At 38.2% G+C, this 20,577-nt stretch overlaps 1 protein-coding gene across 1 annotated transcript; it reads right to left on the bottom strand.

Annotated features, from left to right (window-relative positions):
* Positions 1-1,938: 1,938 nt before the first annotated feature.
* On the bottom strand, positions 1,939-12,123 carry TNFSF18 (TNF superfamily member 18). The gene is made up of 3 exons (XM_040263479.1): positions 11,535-12,123; positions 6,237-6,267; positions 1,939-3,876 (listed from the first exon to the last, which is right to left on the bottom strand). The coding sequence occupies exons 1-3, from the start codon at positions 11,739-11,741 to the stop codon at positions 3,530-3,532; spliced, it is 585 nt and encodes a 194-aa protein (XP_040119413.1). The 5' UTR covers positions 11,742-12,123; the 3' UTR covers positions 1,939-3,529.
* Positions 12,124-20,577: the final 8,454 nt, after the last annotated feature.

The following is a 20,577-nucleotide window of genomic DNA, read 5'->3' as shown; positions in this document are numbered from 1 at the left end:
CAATTTTCTTAAGTCTAACTTCTCTGAACAGTGATTTTCCTCATCATCTGCCTTTTTATTCAGCTCTTATTGCTCTTTGTGATGATGTTGGGACTTTTTGTATTTCTGTGTTTTATTAAAGTTCTCCTAGATCCCTTTTAGAAACACGAGAGTATAACTGGATGGTAATATGATTGGTACTTGAATATCAAAGTGAGACAATATCAAATTGTCACTGCAAATATGCAGAATTTATAAAAAGAATGAAGGTAAGCTCCCTGTGCCACTCCTCTTAGACACTTTAGGAAGATCAAGGATCCAAATGAGGTCAGAGCCAGGAGGAGAGATTATGATAAAATTTATAAAGAGGGAGTAACAAAAATAGCTATCATTGAAAGACCACAAATAACAAACATTGGCAAGGATATGGAGCAAAAAGAACCTTCCTACACTGTTGGTGGGGATGTAAATTGGTACAGCCACTATTGGGGGTTCCTCAAAAGCCTAAACATAGAACTATAGTATGATCCAGCAATCTGTCTCCTAGGTATACATCTAAAGAATCAAAAACACTAATTTGGAGTGCATGTATCATTTCAATGTTCATAGCAGCACTATTTACAACAGCCAAGACATGGAAGTGACTCAAATGTCCACCAGTGGATAAATGGATAAAGCTGTGGTTTATATATAATGAAATATTACTCAGATGTCAAAAAGAATAAAATAATGCCATTTGAAATAACATAGACCATTATCCTTAAAGAAATAAGTCAGAAAGACAAATACTGTATGTTATCATTTATATATAAAATCTAAAAAAAGAAAGCAAATGAATAAACAGAAATAGACTCACAAATATGGAGAACAAACTAGGGGTTACCAGTGAGAAGAGGGAAGGAGGGGCGAGACAGAAGTACCAGATTAGCAGGTACAAATTATTATGTATAAAATAAATAAGCTACCAGGATACATTGTACAGCACAGGGAATTTAGCCAATATAATATCTTTCAGTAGACTATAATCTGTAAAAATTTTGAATCACTATGTTGTTCACCTGAAAGTAACACAGTAAATCAAACTGTATCTCAAGTAGAAAACTTTTTAAAAATAAGTGTTTCATATGGGCAACAATATCTTTGATGTATACTTACATTCTGTAGATCACAAACACTAGCCTGATAACCCACAGATATGTCAGTTATAGCCTACTTACCAACATATACTTTATTATAGGTATAAAATTTAAACAACTATTTGAAGAAACAAGGAAACAGTATACACTGAAAAAAAAAAAAAAAAACCCTGAAATCACAACACCAGGGAAATTTAAAGGTCATCTGTTGGTAGCTTTTGGTTGCAACTGTAGAGACCTCTGCTTGCCCTGAGAAATAACTAATAGGCGGGGCTCTTGCTAAGCAGTATGACAATTTCATTTCTCCCTTGCCTACCCTGATTGTTCCAAGAATAAGGCAGGAACTGAGAGGCTTTATTGAGAAGGAGAGTTTTACAAGCAGTGGTGTGCTGGTGAATAGAATTTCCAAAAAGAAAAGCCCTGATTGCCAATTCCCATGGTATAAATAGTCCCACCATAGCCAATTTCAAGGATGACTATATTTCATAGCCAGAATGTGCAATTTTTGAAAATATAACAATCAGTTTTTAGGAGCAGGGATTCCCTAGTGGCTCGTGTGGTAAAGAGTCTGCCTGTAATGCGGGAGACCTGAGTCAGATCCCTGGGTCAGGAAGATCCCCTGGAGAAGGAAATGGCAACCCACTCCAATATTCTTGCCTGGAAAATCCCATGGACAGAGGAGCCTGGTGGGCTACAGTCCATAGGGTCACCAAGAGTTGCATACGACTGAGCAACTTAACTTTCTTATGAGCTAGTGCTGGCCCACTCCAGCACACTGCTGCTTACAACTCAACAATGATTAACACCAGCAAGTTTCCATAAATATATGTCATATAACTTTAATTTCCTGAGAAAATATACAAATGCAAGAGGAACCATGCATCCAAGTCTTTGGCCTAACAACTACTCAACAGATTTCATTTTAAAAAAGAAATACTAAGAAGCACCTTGGCCTCAGGCTTAGTTTGTTCCTAAGCAGACAATACAAATATTTTTAAATTAGCTTTATAAGGTGATATTATTAACACAATGTAGCTTTTTACAAATATTCATAAATATCTTAAATTGGGTTATCATGAAAATCATATTATATACCTTTCAACAAGAACCCATAAGCAGCTAGTTAATTTTGTAGAGTCTATAACTTTAGCTGACCATCATTGAGTTGAGTGCTATTCATTATTTTTGGAACTTAATACATTTGACCAAGACAGGCTCTACAAAGTGAGGATGGGAGTTTGGTTGAAGTCAGTCCTGAACAATAGCCCATGCTCCCTGCTCCAGGTAAGGAAAGGAAGTGTTTGAGGAAGGAATTTGTGTAGCTTCCCTCTATCTTCCAAGGGAATATATACCCCCTGAAGATCTAATCTGCTAAACTTTATAGACATCCAACATGAGAGCAGAAATACCAACCCTAAAGCTAAAATAGTGTGATACAGTGGGAAGCCTAAGGCCCCTTGTTAATCATTCATTCTGTGGGGTGAAGCAAGTTACATATGTTCCACCTGCCTCCATATTCTCCGTGTTAAAATTGTGCCAAAATATCTGCCCCGTTAACTTTCTAGAGTTGCCATGTGATATATGAAAGTACTTTGCAAACTGCCTAGCCAGCTAAAAATACGGAATCATGACATGAAAAAATACAGTACTGGTAATATCAATTTCTGTGGTTAAATCTTAGGATTAGTAATGATTACTCTTTCTTTACCATCAGCCATGTTTAGGTACATAGACAAACAAGTTCTCATGAAGCCCTATGTAAAGGTTCAGAATGACCCTTTTGACCAGCTGGTTTTATAAAGCACCAAGCATCCTGAGTGTGATTAAATTAAGAAAAATTCCCTAATAAAGTGCATCCCATTCCAATGCCACCTGTGTCTCTGTCCCCTCATGCCATCAAATGTAAAGTGGAGTATTGCTGGCATAGCAGTGGCCACCCTCCAAGTCTGACTACTTTTTTATTAGGAGGGTCTCAGAAGATAGGAATATAGGAAGAATGAAGTCAAGCAATCCACAGTCCAAGAATATGAGAACAAGGGCAGACTACTGCCCTGGATCTTTTCTGCATACAAGATAAGACTTCTGTGGAAAGAAGACTTCATTTTTCCACCCAGAGATTCAAGGGTTAGACAAAGACACTTGGAGAAGATTCTGTCCTCTAGCCACCCATATTCATTTCATGAACTAACAAAACTGTCTTTGCTGATCTAATATCAAGGGTTACCAAATGCCTTTTGTCCTTCTTCTGAGTCTCATTCAGACAGGCATGAGAAAAGAAAATTCACATGCAAGAAGTTCTGTTTCTGTTGATTTGTATACTCAGATGAACTGCAGAGATTGAAAATCTTCCTTGTCCAGCCTATGCACTGATGTCTCTGCAAGTGCTGAAGAGATGAGGAGACCAAATCAAGTCTCTAGGAGATGAATTGGGGATTTGTAAGTAAAAAGATCCCCCAGTATGTCTTATTTTTCAGAACCTGATGCTCAGCATTGAATATCAAGTCTATTACATCTCCAGCGTGGAATTCGTAAGCCCCTCCTACATTCTGGATCGTAGAGTTGTTGGTTAGAGCTTGTATGGGGTCTTCATTCTTACGCAGCTGCACCTCGAAAGGAGCTCGTCCCTTGTAGGCTGTATTGGGAGCCACTTGGCCATAAATTAAATACAAACCATTCTGAAGTATCTTCAGCCTCCAGTCAGCTGTCTTATTCACACAAGAAGGCTCAGGAGAAGGCATTTGCCATTTTGAAGGTAATGGTCCTACAAGATATTTATAAGGGGAGAATAGGGGGAGAAAAAAAAAAGAAAAGCATAGTTATTTAATTATTTCATCATCTTCCTGATAATAGTTCTTTCCTATTTATAGGAAAGGTCTATACTAGGTCTCTCCAACCAGAATTTTAAGGATCTACCACTCCCTACTTTGAAGAAATTGCCTAAGTTTATCTCTTGCTTGGGGGGCTCTAAGAAAATAAGTTTGGAATAGGGAAATGGGTTAAGTTTTAGGTGGCACTGTATCACTTCTCAACCAATATTTGCGAAATAAGAAGAAAGGAATGACACACTAGGATGGTGATGACAAGAGTTGGCAGTCCAGAAATGCATATTCATGTTCTTCTGTATCAATACTATTTACTATGTATCACTTTATCAATGAGGCCAGCTCATCAATCTGTTTAAAATAGTGCTCTCCTGTCACTCTCTCTCTTTCTTGTTTTAGTTTTCTTCATAGAAGTTGTCACCATCTAGCCTGTTATAAAGTAAGTTGTTTATTTATCAATCTTATACCTACTTGAATATAACATTTGAAGACAAAGGAAAAGTGAAGTTGCTCAGTCGTGTCCGACTCTTTGCGGCCCCATGGGCTATAGCCTACCACGCTCCTCCATCCATGGGATTTTCCAGGCAAGAATACTGGAGTGGGTTGCCATTTCCTTCTCCAGAGAATCTTCCCCACCCAGGGATCAAACTCGGGTCTCCTGCATTATAGGCAGACGCTTTACCGTCTGAGCCATCAGGGAAATCAAATACTCCTTTATTTTGTCCATAGCTGTATCTTCAACACCAAAAAGACTTCCTACTACCCAGTATATGCTGAATTAGGTGCACTGTGTCTAAATAATAGTGCTTCAGCTTATGGGTATGTGTCATTCAAGATTCACTTGAGATACTATTATCCAAATCCTCACCAAATAGCTACTGGTAAATTAATGAGTTAATACATGGAAATTATTTGACTGTTTAAGTAGAAGTATCCCTAGATTATTGCTGTCACGGGGGATGTGAAAAGGATCAAGATTTTGATATTTATGGAATTTACATATTTTCCTAATGTTCATTGTTTTTACACAAAGGTGTAATTTCAGAATCCCAGAATGTGTAATACTTATCTGGTGTGTTCTCTAATGCTCCATAATTTTTGTTATGGGGGCAAAGCCTTTGTCAAATAATTAGAAAGAAACCTTGATAAAAAACATACTAAAAGAGATAACACATTGACTTAAATTCTTCTTTATATATAAATAACTGATATAAGGCTCTGAAGGAGAATGAAGGGGAGATCATTAAAGCAGAAAGCAAAGTCTCCCTGTTTCTCCACTGAATCCAGAGCCCAGTAAATTTCTTCCTGCTTGACCATGTAATAGATAATAGGCAAGTCACCAGGAAGAAGTATCACTGGTTTTCAAATTTAAGTATGTGATGGGGGGGGGGGGGCTCAACTTTAAAGTTGAGGTTCTCAACTTTTACCACATCAAGAGGGTATTTCAAACATATCATGAGGAGTTTCACTCCATTTACTAGAAAAACAACAAATCAAAAAGGCAGAGACAAGTAAATGAGATTCCCTGTCATCTCAAGTCAAGGAAGCATGGCTGTTTGTGCTGTACAGTAAAACAGGAATTGAAGCTGACTCTAGAATTCGTCTGTTTTCAGTGGAAAATGGTTGTTTGATCTTAAACCAGTAAACAACCCCAAATGTTTTCATTTTTAATTTTGTATGTATTCTAAAAAAATACCCAAAGTCTCAACTGTAAACTTTACTGTGTCTTCTAAGCAAGTACCAGGTCACTATAAAGGAAAGTGACTCAGGAGCGAAGAGAAGTGAAAGGAGCAGAGAAGGGACCACTCCCCTCTCGTTTCTCATCTTTACACTGGGAAACAAAAATTGCACCCTACACTCACTCTAGTGGACACTAGCAATATGGGAAATGTGAGAAGGTCTCTGAGTCTGTCCCAGGGAAAAGTCATAGAAATCTGAAACTTGTGCTTATTAAAACAATTAAAAACAGAGCTGAAGCCTCAGCTCCTAGACAACTACAATACACGATTAACAGTTAAAAACAGTAGTTGTGGAATAACTAAAATAAAATGCATCCTTTCTTAGCACTGGAGCTTGCCTTTTGCAGCAAATAGTAAGAAAAGTAAAAAGGAGGCCTATAAGACAGTTCAGTCCAGTCAGTCACTCAGTCATATTTGACTCTATGAGACCCCATGGACTGCAGCATGCCAGGCCTCCCTGTCCATCACCAACTCCCAGAATTTACTCAAACTCATGTCTAAAACTCATGAGTCGGTGACGCCATCCAACCATTTCATCCTCTGTGAGACAGGTTACTCACCAAACTTCGCTACACAGGGTCCCTGGGCAGCCTGTAGGGGAAGAAGAGGAATTGGTCAGGATGGTGACAGTGTCAACAGTTTTCTCGATTATTTAGAGGCTCGGATTCCTGAAGCAGACTTCTCTGCCCTAACCACATTAAAAAAAAAAAAAAATCCCTCCCTCCACCCTGTTTTGGATCTCTCTGCTTTCCTCTACAGATGACTGGCTCCTTCCTCTACCTTTCACTACACAGCTACCTTTTGGGGCTTCTAGGAAGAAGTTAAGAACTTCTACCCACCTAATCTCCACCTACAGGACAACTATTTGATCTTGGATGCGCCTCCTCTTGGGCTATAGAAATTTCCTATATGTCTCTGCACCCCAGTGACTGCATAAGATGATCCACTGGCATGTGAGAAGAAACTAACAATTCCCATTTATATTTATTCTAAATAAAAAATTAAGCTATAGAAATATTTATTAATGTTTCAGAGTGATAAAGTCTCCCCTATTTAATATTTAGATAATTATGCATCACACATAGTAATTGAGATAACCCTGAGATCTCAGTTTCAAAATCTTGCAACACAAATTATATGCCACAGAAAGCTATCAGTGTGGTTGATTTTATAAGTACAGATATTTAAATACTAAAGGCTTTAAGATACTTAGTAGTAAGATAAGGTATAGCCACAAACATTTGGGGGGGGGGCATGTAACAGTGCATTGGTTTCCTTGCAACAAACTGCTTAAGAGACTTTTTGAGCTTAAACAGGATGCCAATTTTTTTAATAGGATTTCTCTGGCTGCTATGCTAGGAATACATTAAAGAGTGGCAATAGAAAAAGCAGTGAGACGAGGTAAGAGATCAGGGTAAGCATCTAGGCAAGAAAGCATGGTGCCTCTGACCAAGGTACTAGCTGTGGAGATGGTGATAAGTGATTGGAAATTGAGTGAACAGGAGTTCCTGACATGGATATGGATGAGAAAATGAGACAAAGACACCAAACTCTGAGCCTGAGCAATTAGAAAGATAACACTGTTAATGACTGAAATGAGCAAGATTTAAGAGGAGTAAATTGGGGGAAAAGAATCATGAGTTCATTTTTTGGATATGTGAGGTTTGTGATGAGTATTAGATACCCAGGTACGAGTGTCAAGAAGGCGACTGGATCTATAAGGATGGAATTTAAGGAGTTCTTTAAAAAAAATTAATTTAGGAGTCTTCAGCTTCTGCATGGTGAGTTAAGATATGAGTCTATATAAGAGCATCAAATCAGTGATTATAGATAGGAAAGAGTATTGGGATATTGCAGTGTGTAGGGGTCAGGGAATAAGAAAGAACCCACAAAGGAGACTCAGAAGGAAAGGCCACCTTGGTAAGGATTTTAATTATGAAATATGGAATTTAAGTTGTCTAAGGAAGGGAAAAAAATCATGAATGGAGTGAGGAACTATTAAGTTCTTTAAAAAGGAACTTTGCACTATTGAATGATGGACTTAAAGTTTAGTCATAACATGGTAAGCATACTCAAAGATGCAGTCTTCCATTTTGGTCTATATGTGTTCATGAGGTGACTTTTCAGTTATGACAGTCAAGACCATGAATCAAGGTAAATTAACTTAGACTATAACTTTCAATTTCTTGTATTAAAAGGTATTAAACTAGATTAAGAAAATAAAAGAAACATTTATCAAATTACTAAAATACTATTTCAATTGTTTTAGAAATGTTTATATTATATAATTGCATATTATACAAATATAATATTTTGGTAAAAGCAAAATGTTTTTGCACTGTGAATAAACCACATTAAGCATATTACTTGATTTATCCTTATAAATTTATATTGTATATCTTTTTAATATACAAAATATTAGAATTCATATAAGACTTAGCAGTTAGCATATATACTGGGATTGTAGTCAAGAATATTTTGTTGATAGAGTTTCTTAGAAGAGATGCTGAAATACCATTTTGTTTAACCCATGTGACAGGGACTCCCTTAACTTCAATTTTCTCATTTATAAAATGGGGAAAATAGCAGCATCTAGTCCATTTAGGTTGTTCATGTGCTTAAATGAGTTAAGTCTCATAAAGGATTTTGCCCAGATATTCTGTCTTGTCCTGTTTATTAAGTATTAGTGTTTTGGTAATGATGTTGATTATAATAAAGAATGAAACAAAACTTTATGTATCTATACATTATACTACCACTGTAAGCAAGAGAAACTAATGTCATCTATGGTCATTGCTTCTTAAGTTTATCACCTTTCTAGAAAGACACAAATCAACACATGAAGCAATTGAATAATAATCTAAATATAAAAGCATGCCAGAAAATGTGCCATTGATAACATCTATGTTGTCTACTCTCATGCATAAAGAGTGTGCGAAGAAACCTAAGGCCACAGAAAAATTAATTGCAGAAATCTTGGATGTTGCACGGTGGGCTGCTCTAATGTCCATTTAAAACTACAGAAACCACCATTGTAATATTATGTCATTATTGTCACAAGTGAAAATCTGTCTAATCACTAAAATCCTCTATTTGGCAGTGAGACACACTCTTTGGTTGAGGAAGTAGAATAGATAAGCAAGGAATACCCATTTTAAGTCTTTATCTTCATTGTAAAGTCATTAATAATAATGGTATAAATATGAATCACTACTATCTACTAAGAGCCTACTATGGGTCAGGATTGTACTGTCTCTTAATTCTTACCACAACTCTATGAGATAACATTTTCATTTGCAGAAGAGGAAATGAGAAATAGGAGGATTATGTAACTAGCCCAAGGTCACACAGCTGAAAAAAGGCCAGGCTGAGATCCAAACAGCCTGAGTCAAAAGTCTCACCCCTACGGCTCCAGAGCAGTTTGTATTTCTAATCCTGGTGATGTTTGGAAGGAGTAAATATCCACTTATAAAGCAGTATATGAGTCCTGTTTAGTTAATTCTTTGCTTAGAAGGATCAGTGGCTCTTGTAACCCCATTTTGATTTAAGCTCAGATTTATGTAATTGGGTTAGTAAGTAAACTTAATAATTATCTCTCCAAACCAACTCTAATCAAATCATTTGGAAATAGAACCTACTATGCTTATAAGTACATGCAAAACTTCCCCTTTGAAAGTATCCTTAGTTTCACTGAAGCAGGGGACTCTCCTGAACATTTGGTTTCTTCTTTTTCTTTTGCTGTGAAGGTATTTTTTATTTTTTAAATTTATTTAATTGGAGGCTAATTACTTTACAATATTGTAGTGGGTTTTGCCATACATTGACATGAATCAGCCATGAGTGTACAAGTGTTCCCCATCCTGAAACCCCCTCCCACCTCCCTCCCCATCCCATCTCTCAGGGTCATCCCAGTGCACCAGCCCTGAGCACCCTGTCTCATGCATCGAACCTGGACTGGTGAACATTTGGTTTCTTAAGAGATAATTTCTGTGAGGTTATTTTCATGTAGGGGTGGGGGGACCATCTCCTTGGGCTCATAACTGATTCTTTCAGTGAGATGTCTTCTGAAAGAGAGGGAAGAAAGAAAAAAAAGAATCCTCCCAGGGAAATTTTTCTTGGTTTGAAAGGATCTGAGTCTTCCTGTCTAACACTTTTTGAATTAGTGCCTAGAGAGGTTGGAAAGTGGGATTTTGTATACAATAACCAGAGTGGAGACTAAAACAATGTAAACTCCAAGGTCACAGAGCATTATAAGGAGGTGGAAGTGGCTACCGAGTAATGACTCATCACCCACAGTCATTCAGTCCTCTTTTCCAAAGATACTAACCTGTGGCCAATAGGGAAAGAGAAGTGCAGGAAACTGGAATGTGGGAGCTAATATCGTTGTACCATCAGCCAGCCATTGGCTTTTCCCATGGGAACAAAGCCTCCATGGCACCCTGTCAGGACAATATCCTGAAAACTTTTCAAAATTCCCCAAATTTGGAACAAACTCTGGGCTGTTTCTTTAGAAGCAGAACCTTTCACTGGGTAGCTGCATGTTGTCTAGGAGAGGGAATCCCAGAATAAGAGCTCAGACACAGGAGATTCATCAAGTTCAGCGTTGGCAAGAGGTGTCCTCATTGCCTCTGGGAGTGTGAGACCTCCTCCTTCCCTGTGCAAGAGCAGCTGTGTGCCTCTGAGAAAGACACTTCTCTTCTCTCCCAGGCACTGAGTCCCCAGACACATGCAGGAACTGATGACATGGAAAACCTACCCTATGTTTTTCAATGTCATCAGGCTAATAGCATGTGGAGTGGTTCTGAAAAGGAAAAGGCACTTCCAAATTTAAGCTGTTGCTATTCTCACCCTTCCCTTTCTTCAGAAATTGAAACAAAGAATTCCTAATGATTTTTTTCCTGCCTGCTCAAAGTTTCACTGTCCAGAGAGTTCAGAGGTCTGCTTGGAACATTCCTTGAGACAGTGGAGGATGTGGTCACAAATTCCTTTCTTGTGCACCATTGTGTACAGTTACAAAATACAAATTAATGGGCTACTGGGTAAAAACTTGGCCAAAGCTCTGCTTGCCCTAGGTTAACATCAGCATCTTCTTGGTACTGTTTCCTCCTGTATCTTTTCTCAGTTGCTTTCAAATATCTTTAGTAGTAGAACCACATCTTTGAAATCTTAACTGGTCAACCTGTCCCTTAGAAAAATGTTTCTGCAGTCACTGTTTTCAGATGTACCCAGGAATTGGCTAAATCCTAAATTAAATAAGGTATTTATGTTCTTTCTGATCAGCACTATGTAAACAACAATCAGAAAAAAACTTTTACTAAAAATCTAATGGATCTCCATTCTCTTCACTAGACCCATAATTTGGAGTGGAGCTCAGTGGGAAATTCCCGATAAGCATCAGGGGCTTCCCAAAAAAGAAAGTACTTCCTCCTTCCTCCATGAAGCCTTCCCTTGTCAACCTAGCCCTAAGTCATTGCCCCCCTCTTGACTCCCTTTATGTTCTATACCACCCTGAGATAAATTATTAATCACTTTATTTTATGGCTAGAAGGGACATGATGAACAAATCCATTTCCCTACCACCACTTTTCAGATGAAGAAACTGAGAACCAGAAAGATTAAATGTCTTTCAAATGCATACAGCTAGTTATTGAGAGACCTAAACCCAGAATTTGTATCTTCTTACTCCCAGTTCAGTGCATTTCTCTTCTCAAAGATAGACTACACCATCTATTACTTACCTTACATGTCTCTTTCTTTCAAAGCTCTAACAATATTGAGTGACAATGCTAACAACTAGACTTAACAAAGGAAAAGAGGAGTACAATAAATTGTAACCTTAGATTCTGTTGTCTCCTTACCTTGAGTGGAAAAAAAATAAAGATTAGTGCACTGAAGGAGCAAAGCACAATAATTACTGTTGAGTAGAGGAGCCATTGTTTCCAGGATGGTCTCTGTGCTCCTTGAAGACTTGAATGGCTTAAAGGCATGTTCTCCATGTGGCTCAAACTCATTCTCTGCAGGAATGAGAGCTGTGGAAAGCAGAAACTCACAAGTGATGAGCACATGGTGCAACTAGTCAGTTTTGTAGAATAGTATGCTAATTAGTAGTGGGTGTGAGAGGAGGGGTTTTCCTCCTGATTCTGTGTGTTGAAAAATGATACTGCTAGGCTAAGTGCTGACTCTCACTTGGCACTAGGCCCAATGCACAGGGCTAAAAGCCAATACAAACACAGAGGATTAAAAGAAGAAAACAAGGGAAGTTAAAAGGGGAAAAAATTATTTCCTAAACCAAGAACAACTACGGAACTGGGCAGTATTACAAATTATTTCCAGATAATTACTTTTTGTAAGGAAAAAATAAAGTTCAAGATTATGCCTTTTTTTCTCCAAATGTATATGTGTGAGGCAGTAGATTAGGGAGGCTGGGATGCATGGTTTGGAAAAAATAGTTTCATGGATTTCTAGGGCATAAACTGTGTTCATTCAAAGATAGTCTCTAGAAAACACCAAGTGTATTACTAGAATTTAATTTTTAAAATGTCAATACAACAAGCTTAATTCTTTTATATCTCACCATTTTGAAACTCTGAAAATTCAATGCTGGCATCAAATAAAAATAAAATTATCATAAAAAGATATTTTCTTGCACCCTGTCCTCCAGTCTGAGCTTACACTCTATTCCAAAAACCTGAAGTTTTCATCCTGGAATCAAAAATACTGATTTATTACAAAATTGAAGAAGTCTCCTGGTTCGCTGTACTCAGTCTTTCCATCTGTTAAATGGAATACCTGCCTTCTCCCCTCACCTCTTCCCCCGCTGCCCCACACATAATGTCAGAATTATATGCTAGAAAGAATAAGCATTTTTAAATCAGACAGACCTGAGAGAGGCAGTTCTTATCTGCTCAGTGGCCATCAGCATATTCTTCATTTCCTTCATGGTAAAATTGGAGAAAATTTCCACTTTATAATGCTTTTCTGAGAATGAAAGAGATGTAAAGTTTTGGCTAAGAAGTGTTCCATAAGTGCTTCTCTCTTCACCCTTCGGAGAGGTGTTGTCAAGACCAAATCAATTATGAAATATTAGAAAAGAATGATTTTTAAAATATTTACCATAGGGTGCAGTTCATCTGATGTTCTTTCAAATAAAAGTAGGTAAAAAAGTATTTTGAAGAAAAAATGTCTAAGAATCAAAGCTATTTCTTTTTTTTTAATTAGGAGAAAAGCTTATTGAACATCCTTATTTCTGAAAGAGGATGCTAAGGATAAGAGAACTTGAGGACTTCCCTGGTGGTACAGTGCATAGAGGAGAAGGAAATGGCAACTCACTCCAGTATTCTTGCTCGGAAAATCACATGGATGGAGGAGGCTAGCAGCCTACACCCCCATGGAGTTGCAAAGAGTCAGACAGGACTGAGTGACTAACACATACAGTGGATAAGAACCCACCTGCTGATGCAGGGACATGCGTTTAATCCCTGGTCTGGGAAGATTCCACATGCTGCAGAGCAACTAAAGCCTCTGTGCTCCAGCTACTGTGCTCCCCACTGTAGAGCCTGGGAGCAGCAACTCCTGAAGCCTGTGTGCCTAGGGCCTAGCTCCACAATAAGAGAAACCACTGCAATGAGAAAACTGTGCACCACAGAGAGTAGCCCCTGGTCGCCACCACTAGAGAAAGCCCGCATTTAGCAACAAAGACCCAGCACACCAAAAACTAAGTAAATTTAAAAAGAAAAAACCTTTGAGAGGTGTATCACACCGTTAACGAGTGGGCGACAGTGAAGTGGGGACCTGGGCCTAGAGATACTGTCTTGTAACCCTTTTTTTTAGTACCACACTGATTGCAGCAATATTTCTCACTGAGTTATCAAATTTAACTTGGCCCAAATTTCTCTGAAGAAGAGTCACTGAGTCACATGGGAATAATTTTTCAATACTGCAATGATTTGTGGCTCTGTCCAGGATGCTGTGATTCAGAGACGAATAATAAACGGAATCTAGAAGAAATTGATTCATTCTACCCACAGCTCTTCTCTTTATCATGTCTGAAAGGCATAAACGCCAGCACAGAATTTAAAATGGACTACTGAAAAGGCAGACTATTTCCTTCCTGCTTCTCTGATTTGTTCCTTCTCCTGATTCCTCTCTAAATTTTAATTGGAATTGCCTCTGCTTACTCAATTCAGTAAATATTTCCTTAAATGAGGAACTGTTCCAAATATAATCCAGCTCCTTCTTCTGCCCTTAACCAAGATTAGGCTCTCAAATATCCTGACTATTTCAACCTTCTGAACATATCTTTAAAATATGACATGCTTATCTCAAGAAGAATATATTCCAAGCACTAGGAACTCTGCTCAATACCTTATAATAAACTATAATGGAAGAGAATGTTAAAAAAATGGAATATAGATATTTGTATATATATGTGTAATTGAATCTCTTTATTGTATAGCTGAAACCAACACAGCATTGTAAATCAACTATATTTCAATGCAGTTTTTAAATAAAGAAATTAAACTTTGAACCAAGAAAAGAGCAAGAGACCTATTAAAAGAAGAGAGCTATAAAGAACTACCCAGTATGGGTAGTTCAGTCAACTAATTCCACAGAGGAGAAAATGAGGTCCCGAGAAAGAAAGAGACATACACAAGGTCACAGAAGAAAATAGTGACAGAAGTAAAGTAGAATCCAGTTTGTTCCTTCCAAAAGAAAAAATAAAAGAATACATTCCAGGACTTCTTTCCACGAAACAGTTTCCAAAATGAAGAACTTTCAGGTTAGGATAAGTGGCAGTAGGGAAGACTTTCAAAACTCTAAATTAATGAGTCATCATTGGTACCTCTTTGCTACAAATTCTCAGGATCCTACAAGAAGAAAATGAACACTGAACACATGAAGCTTCTGTATTTATGGCCTGACACTGGCTCAGATACTTGGAGTGAATTTTTTTAATTAAGTTCAATTAGCAAATCTATGTTGAATATTTACTCTCAGCCAACTACTGTGCTAAGAGCTTTGAGGGGTATTTAAAAAAAAAGGCACAACTGTCAAGTAATTTGCTGCCCAACTGGATTTAAACCGTACATATAGGGAGACAGAAACCCAAATGAATGCTAGAAGACAGAGCGTCAGCAAACACAGATCTAAAGGAGCTAAAATAGTTGAGAAGACAGGTTGGAAATTATTGTTTGACCAGAGAAAAGAGAGAATTCTTTTTTGAGAGAGTGGTAAAAGTTGAGGTATAAGCCTTACCTAAATGTTAGAAATTTTAAAATGTGAACAAGTGACAAAAGACCAAACTTTTGAATGGATCTGGTAGTCTGATTCAAGAGCTGACAAATGAGGAATTTCAGAAAACAAGTAAAAAAAAAAAAATGTTTTTCTATATTTTTCAGATTAGAAACAGCATAAAAGCTACGGTTGATTAAGCAACTTTGTATTCACGGTTCTTTTTAATTCAGAATGAATTAGATACACAGAAACTTGGCTATGTTTCAGTCATTGACTGAATCACACTAAAATGAATTGGACACCTAGGCTGTGCCTTCTCTGTGCACAGTTACATTAGAATATCAAGCAGCCCTGTGTTGATGTCACCATATATACAAATAATGAAACTGACATTCGAGAGCATGAATCATTTGCCCACACTGGTAGAACAGGGATTGAATCCCCAGGTATTGGACTCCAAAACACTTTTTTCCACTCTTGATGCTGAAATTTATCCAGTAGTTGCTCTGTAAACTGCATGGGATGCATATTGAAATCTGTGAGAGAGTATTATATGGACATCAGATTTCTCCAAAATCCTGTATTGCTGAGGTCTGCACTCCCTACCCCATGCCCTCTATACACCAAGCCATGCTTAGTTGCTCATTCATGTCTGACTCTTTGCAACCCCATAGTCTGTAGCCCACCAGGCTCCTCTGTCCATGGGAATTCTCCAGGCAAGAATACTGGAGTGGGTTGCCATGTCCTTCTCCAGAGGAGCTTCCCAACTCAGGGACTGAACCCAGGTCTCCCACATTGCAGGTGAATTCTTTACCATTTGAGCCACCAGGGAAGCCAATACACTATTTACCATGGCTTTATGCTTGTGATAATGTATGGTGTAGCGTATTTAATTAGAAATATTCCATGTGCCAGAATTCACAACTGCACAACTGATTTTGTCTACTGTGGATTTCAGAGTATTCACTATTAAGACAAATAAGGCCCAGTTGACTTGAAGATACTACATAAATAGGTGACTGAATTGTTATTTAGTTGCTAAGTTGTGTCCTATTCTTTTGCAATCCCATGAACTGTTGTCCACCAGGCTCTTCTGTCCATGGGATTTCCCAGGCAAGAATACTGGAGTGAGTTGCCATTTCCTTCTCCACATAGATGATATATGATAGAAAATAAGCAGACATGATACATAAATATGGTTGTAAACTTGGAATTTTATGAAGACAACAAGTCTCTGTTAAGACTGGTAAATGTCTACTCTGTAAAGAATTCTGTACAGAAGACCTTGATGCTGGGAAAGATTGAAGGCAAAAGAAGAAAGGGGTGGCAGAGGATGAGATGGTTGGATGGTATCACCGACTCAATGGACATGAATCTGAGCAAACTTCCGGAGATGGTGAAGGACATGGGAGCTGGGCATGCTGCAATCTATGGGGTCACAAAGAGTAGGACACGACTGAGCAACTCAACAACAATGACACTATACATAAATAAATACATATGTACATATAGAAATACATGTTTACATATATATACATATTTACATATTATATGTACAATAAATTCTACAAGATACACGTCAATCTCTAGATCATAAGAGTATGATCTCTTATGGAACTAATAACTAATTAGTTCCTTCCCTGGTAGCTCAGATGGTAAAGCGTCTGTCTACAATGCAGGAGACCCAGGTTTGATCCCTGGGTTGGCAAGATCCGCTGGAGAAGGAAATGGCAATCCACTCCAGTACTATTGCCTGGAAAATCCCATGGACAGAGGAGCCTGGTAGGCTACAGTCCATGGGGTCTCAAAGAGTCGGACATGACTGAGCGACTTCACTTACTTACTTACTTACTTACTTACTTACTTACTTAAGAAACTAATAACAACTCTAACCAGGGTGGCCTAGGAAACAATTTGAATTAAAACTATGTTTTTCTTCCATGACTTGAGGACCCTCTTCTATACCACATATTATCTTATTCTGTGCTGTTTTACATGTCCATTTTTTTGGAGTCCTTACCAAATTCTTCATTGTTTTACTATGTTTTACTGACTCAAGTACAGCCTTTAAGCAGCAAGTCTATTGACCAATTTCCATGGAAGCCTTTCTGTGCTAGTTTCCTGCCTAAGCGCTAATCTTTGAGAAAGGCTGTGTCAGGTAGTAGGTCCCTGTCTAGCCTGGGTCCTTTATGTGAGTGGTTTGTTGTTATCTCGTGTCTGTGTGTGTCTGTGTCTGTGTCTGTGTCTGTGTGTGTGTGTGTGTGTGTGTGTGTGTGTGTGTGTGTCTGTGTCTGTGTCTGTGTCTGTGTGTGTGTCTGTGTGTGTCTGTGTGTGTCTGTGTGTGTCTGTGTGTGTCTGTGTGTGTGTGTGTGTGACGGGCGGGGGGGGGGCAGTTCTCTCTAGCCTAACCAGTATTGTGTCAGTGTCTTGGCCATAAGAGAAGCATCTTAAGCACATTTTGATGGGAAGGATTACTTCCTGCTTGGAAACTAGACCAAAATAAATTTTCCATTATGCAGCATGGCATGATACTTCCTACTTAAAACCATTAACCACCACCCCAGAAGCCATAATGGAAGGGATTTGGTATTAAAGCCTATCTTGCCCAGTATCAAATGGATCACCAGAGAACTATATTTTACCTATCAACCTAATTGAAATAAGAGGATCTTAATATTCCTGAGACTCAGTTCAGTTCAGTCGCTTAGTCATGTCCTACTCATTGAGACCCCATGAATCGCAGCACACCAGGCCTCCCTGTCCATCACCATCTCCCGGAGTTCACTCAAACTCACGTCCATCGAGTCCGTGATGCCATCCAGCCATCTCATCCTCTGTCGTCCCCTTCTCCTCCTGCCCCCAATCCCTCCCAGCATCAGAGTCTTTTCCAATGAGTCAACTCTTTGCATGAGGTGGACAAAGTATTGGAGTTTCAGCTTTAGCATCATTCCTGACACTAAGCATCACCAAATCTCCTGGATTTCTTGGGCAGCCCTGGCAGAGGAGGGAGTAGGGAGGTATTTTTCCCTTTACAATTCAACTTATTTTCTTCATTTGACAAGCTACCACATACACACTCCACCAGTGAAGAACAATCAGCACATTCACTGCACTCAACACCTAACTGTAACGTGTTCATACAGAAATCAATGAGATACTTCATCTTCCGGTTTCTCATTTTTAATACTGATCTCACACCATCCAGTTTAGATTCTCTGGCTCAAGGCTCGGTTTGTTGGTTTTGGCACTGAGAACCTACATGAGTAAAGGCAGGTTTTGACTTTTATATATGAAATGAATCCAAAATACAGGAAAAGGATTTTATCCCCCTCACTCATTTAGAAAGCATTATTGAATGCCTTCTATGTACCAAGTATGTTAAGAACTTAAGTACTGATAGAAAAGGGCCAGTCCTTATCTTTAAATTTCTTGCTGCTTTTTGGTTTGGTTTGGTTTTCACAGGTAGCTAGAGAAAGAGACAATGTACAAAGCAACATGGGGGAACTATGTAGGAGGATAAGAACCAAACACCTGACCTCACTCAGGTTAAGGGCAAGTTCATAAAGGAGGCAATGACTAGGCTGGTACATCTAAAGAGACATTACCAGATGCAAAAACCTCATGATATCCCATTCCCCTAAGCTAAGTAAATTTGTGTTAATTTACTAATATGTTATATACTGATAATTTGCATTTGTATATAGTAAAATAATTTGCTATATTTATATATAGCATAATATATACATATATATTATGTATGCTATATAGTACAATAAATATATATTTTGTGTGCATGTGTGTCTGTGTAGTTTGACAGTGTTTCAGGCATTTACTTGGCAATGGAGAAATCAGAAAGAATATGTTAAGACCTCTGATCTTAAAAAATTCATTGTCTGGTAATTGCTGGTTTTCTAAAATTTCAGTCTCCATGGAAAACGTTTCAATTTCAAGACAAGTTTCACTTACTGCTTTTTCAGGGAATGACTTTATATAATTTTCCCAGTCTCCTAAGTGAGAATTTCCAAGACATCTGGAGTTGCTCAGGCCAAGATACTCGTCTATCTGGTTTGATGACTCCAGCCCTGACTGAATACAGTAGGATGTCCACTATAAAGAGGAAAGCGCAGGCTGATACACCAGTGGGAAAAAAACCTGAATCATAGACAATGCTGTGGAATGCTGTTTGATGAAATGGTGCCAGCTGAGATAGCAAGCAGTTTCCATTTGCTATATAAAGAGTAAACATCCCCAAAGAGTTAGCTATGAGCATTTGGAAAGATAAGGCTTCAGTTATTTCAGGTCTTTCATCACCCAGCAAGCCTCAGGGAAATCTCTTTGGCTGAAAGTAGGGACGTTCTCCACCCAACACGTACACAGCCTCTTACTTCCTCTCCTGGTCCCTCATCTCATGAATTCCTAGATTATGTCATGAACCAGCTGCTCAAGAGTCGATTTCTAATGTAAACCATAAAAAAGAAAATTATAAAGAACAAAACCAAAACAGCCACAAAACTACTAAAATTCAAATCCAAAACTAATTCTAAAACCTATTTTTTTCATTCTGTCTTGATGCATCAATAAGTACCTGAACTTGGCTTTAGTAGTGGAGGATTTTACAGTGAGAAACAATTTACAACATTAAGGATTCTATGTGCTTCATTTCTGAATATGATATCTACTAATATATCTTTTGAAGAAAAGCGCTACTGAATCATCTTATCTTTTTCAAACAGGCACAATTTTATGCTTTGGCTTTAATTTCAGATTCTTTCTTTTATTCCTTCTTAGTCTCAAAATGACTCAGGTTTCCAGATGGAGCTGGAGTTGAAATCAAATTTTAAATTAGGATAAAAATAGAACCTGCTATTTCCATACTATTTCCAGCCAAAAATTTCCTTACGCAATTTTTCTTAGCAAAAAGAAAAAAAAAAAAGCCCTTTATACTTCAATACAAATACACACACACACACACATATATATAGCATACATTTATTTTTAATTTTATCCTTTGTATTAACTGAAGGATGAGAGTAATAATAGAGTCAGATAGAGTATCTATTAAAAGAGAAATTTAGAGCCAAATCAAGTTGTTGGAACCCAAGGATGGGATAATTGAGTTTCATTGTAGAAAATAGAAGTCCCAGAAGGCTCAAAGAGAAGATAGATAGGACAGTAATTGTGGTAAAGGTGACAGATGATTGCAACAATTATTAGAATCATTCACGAATATGCTGAAAACACAAAGACTGGTGTGCATATTCTCCTGGTAGTAACAATGTGGACAGCAAGCACAGCATCAGGAACAGCTGCCTTTGATTGAGCACCTTCTCTCTTTTAAATAGGAGTTGATCAGTTCAGTTCAGTCACTCAGTCGTGTCTGACTCTTTGAGACACCATGAATCACAGAACACCAGGCCTCCCTGTCCATCACCAACTCCCGGAGTTTACCCAAACTCATGCCCATCAAGTCGGTGATGCCATCCAGCCATCTCATCTTCTGTCGTCCCCTTCTTCTCCTGCCCTCAATCTTTCCCAGGATCAGGGTCTTTTCAAATGAGTCAACTCTTCACATGAGGTGGCCAAATTATTGGAGTTTCAGCTTCAACATCAGTCTTTCCAATGAACACCTGGGACCGATCTCCTTTAGGATGGACTGGATGGATCTTC

Source organism: Oryx dammah, unplaced genomic scaffold (genome assembly GCF_014754425.2).
Source record: "Oryx dammah isolate SB20612 unplaced genomic scaffold, SCBI_Odam_1.1 HiC_scaffold_21, whole genome shotgun sequence".
Taxonomy (NCBI): domain Eukaryota; kingdom Metazoa; phylum Chordata; class Mammalia; order Artiodactyla; family Bovidae; genus Oryx; species Oryx dammah.
Note: the sequence above shows the minus strand (reverse complement) of the source record. Positions and strands in the feature narration are given on the sequence as shown.

Bases quoted from the DNA above. Each gene is read 5' to 3' on its own strand.
- TNFSF18 (XM_040263479.1), bottom strand. From the start codon at position 11,741: ATGTGCTCATCACTTGTGAGTTTCTGCTTTCCACAGCTCTCATTCCTG. The intron at 6,268-11,534 runs GTAAGGAGACAA...CTTCCCCTACAG, and splicing joins TTATTTTTTTTCCACTCAAG to GCTGCCCAGGGACCCTGTGT. The intron at 3,877-6,236 runs GTGAGTAACCTG...AATATCTTGTAG, and splicing joins ACCCTGTGTAGCGAAGTTTG to GACCATTACCTTCAAAATGG.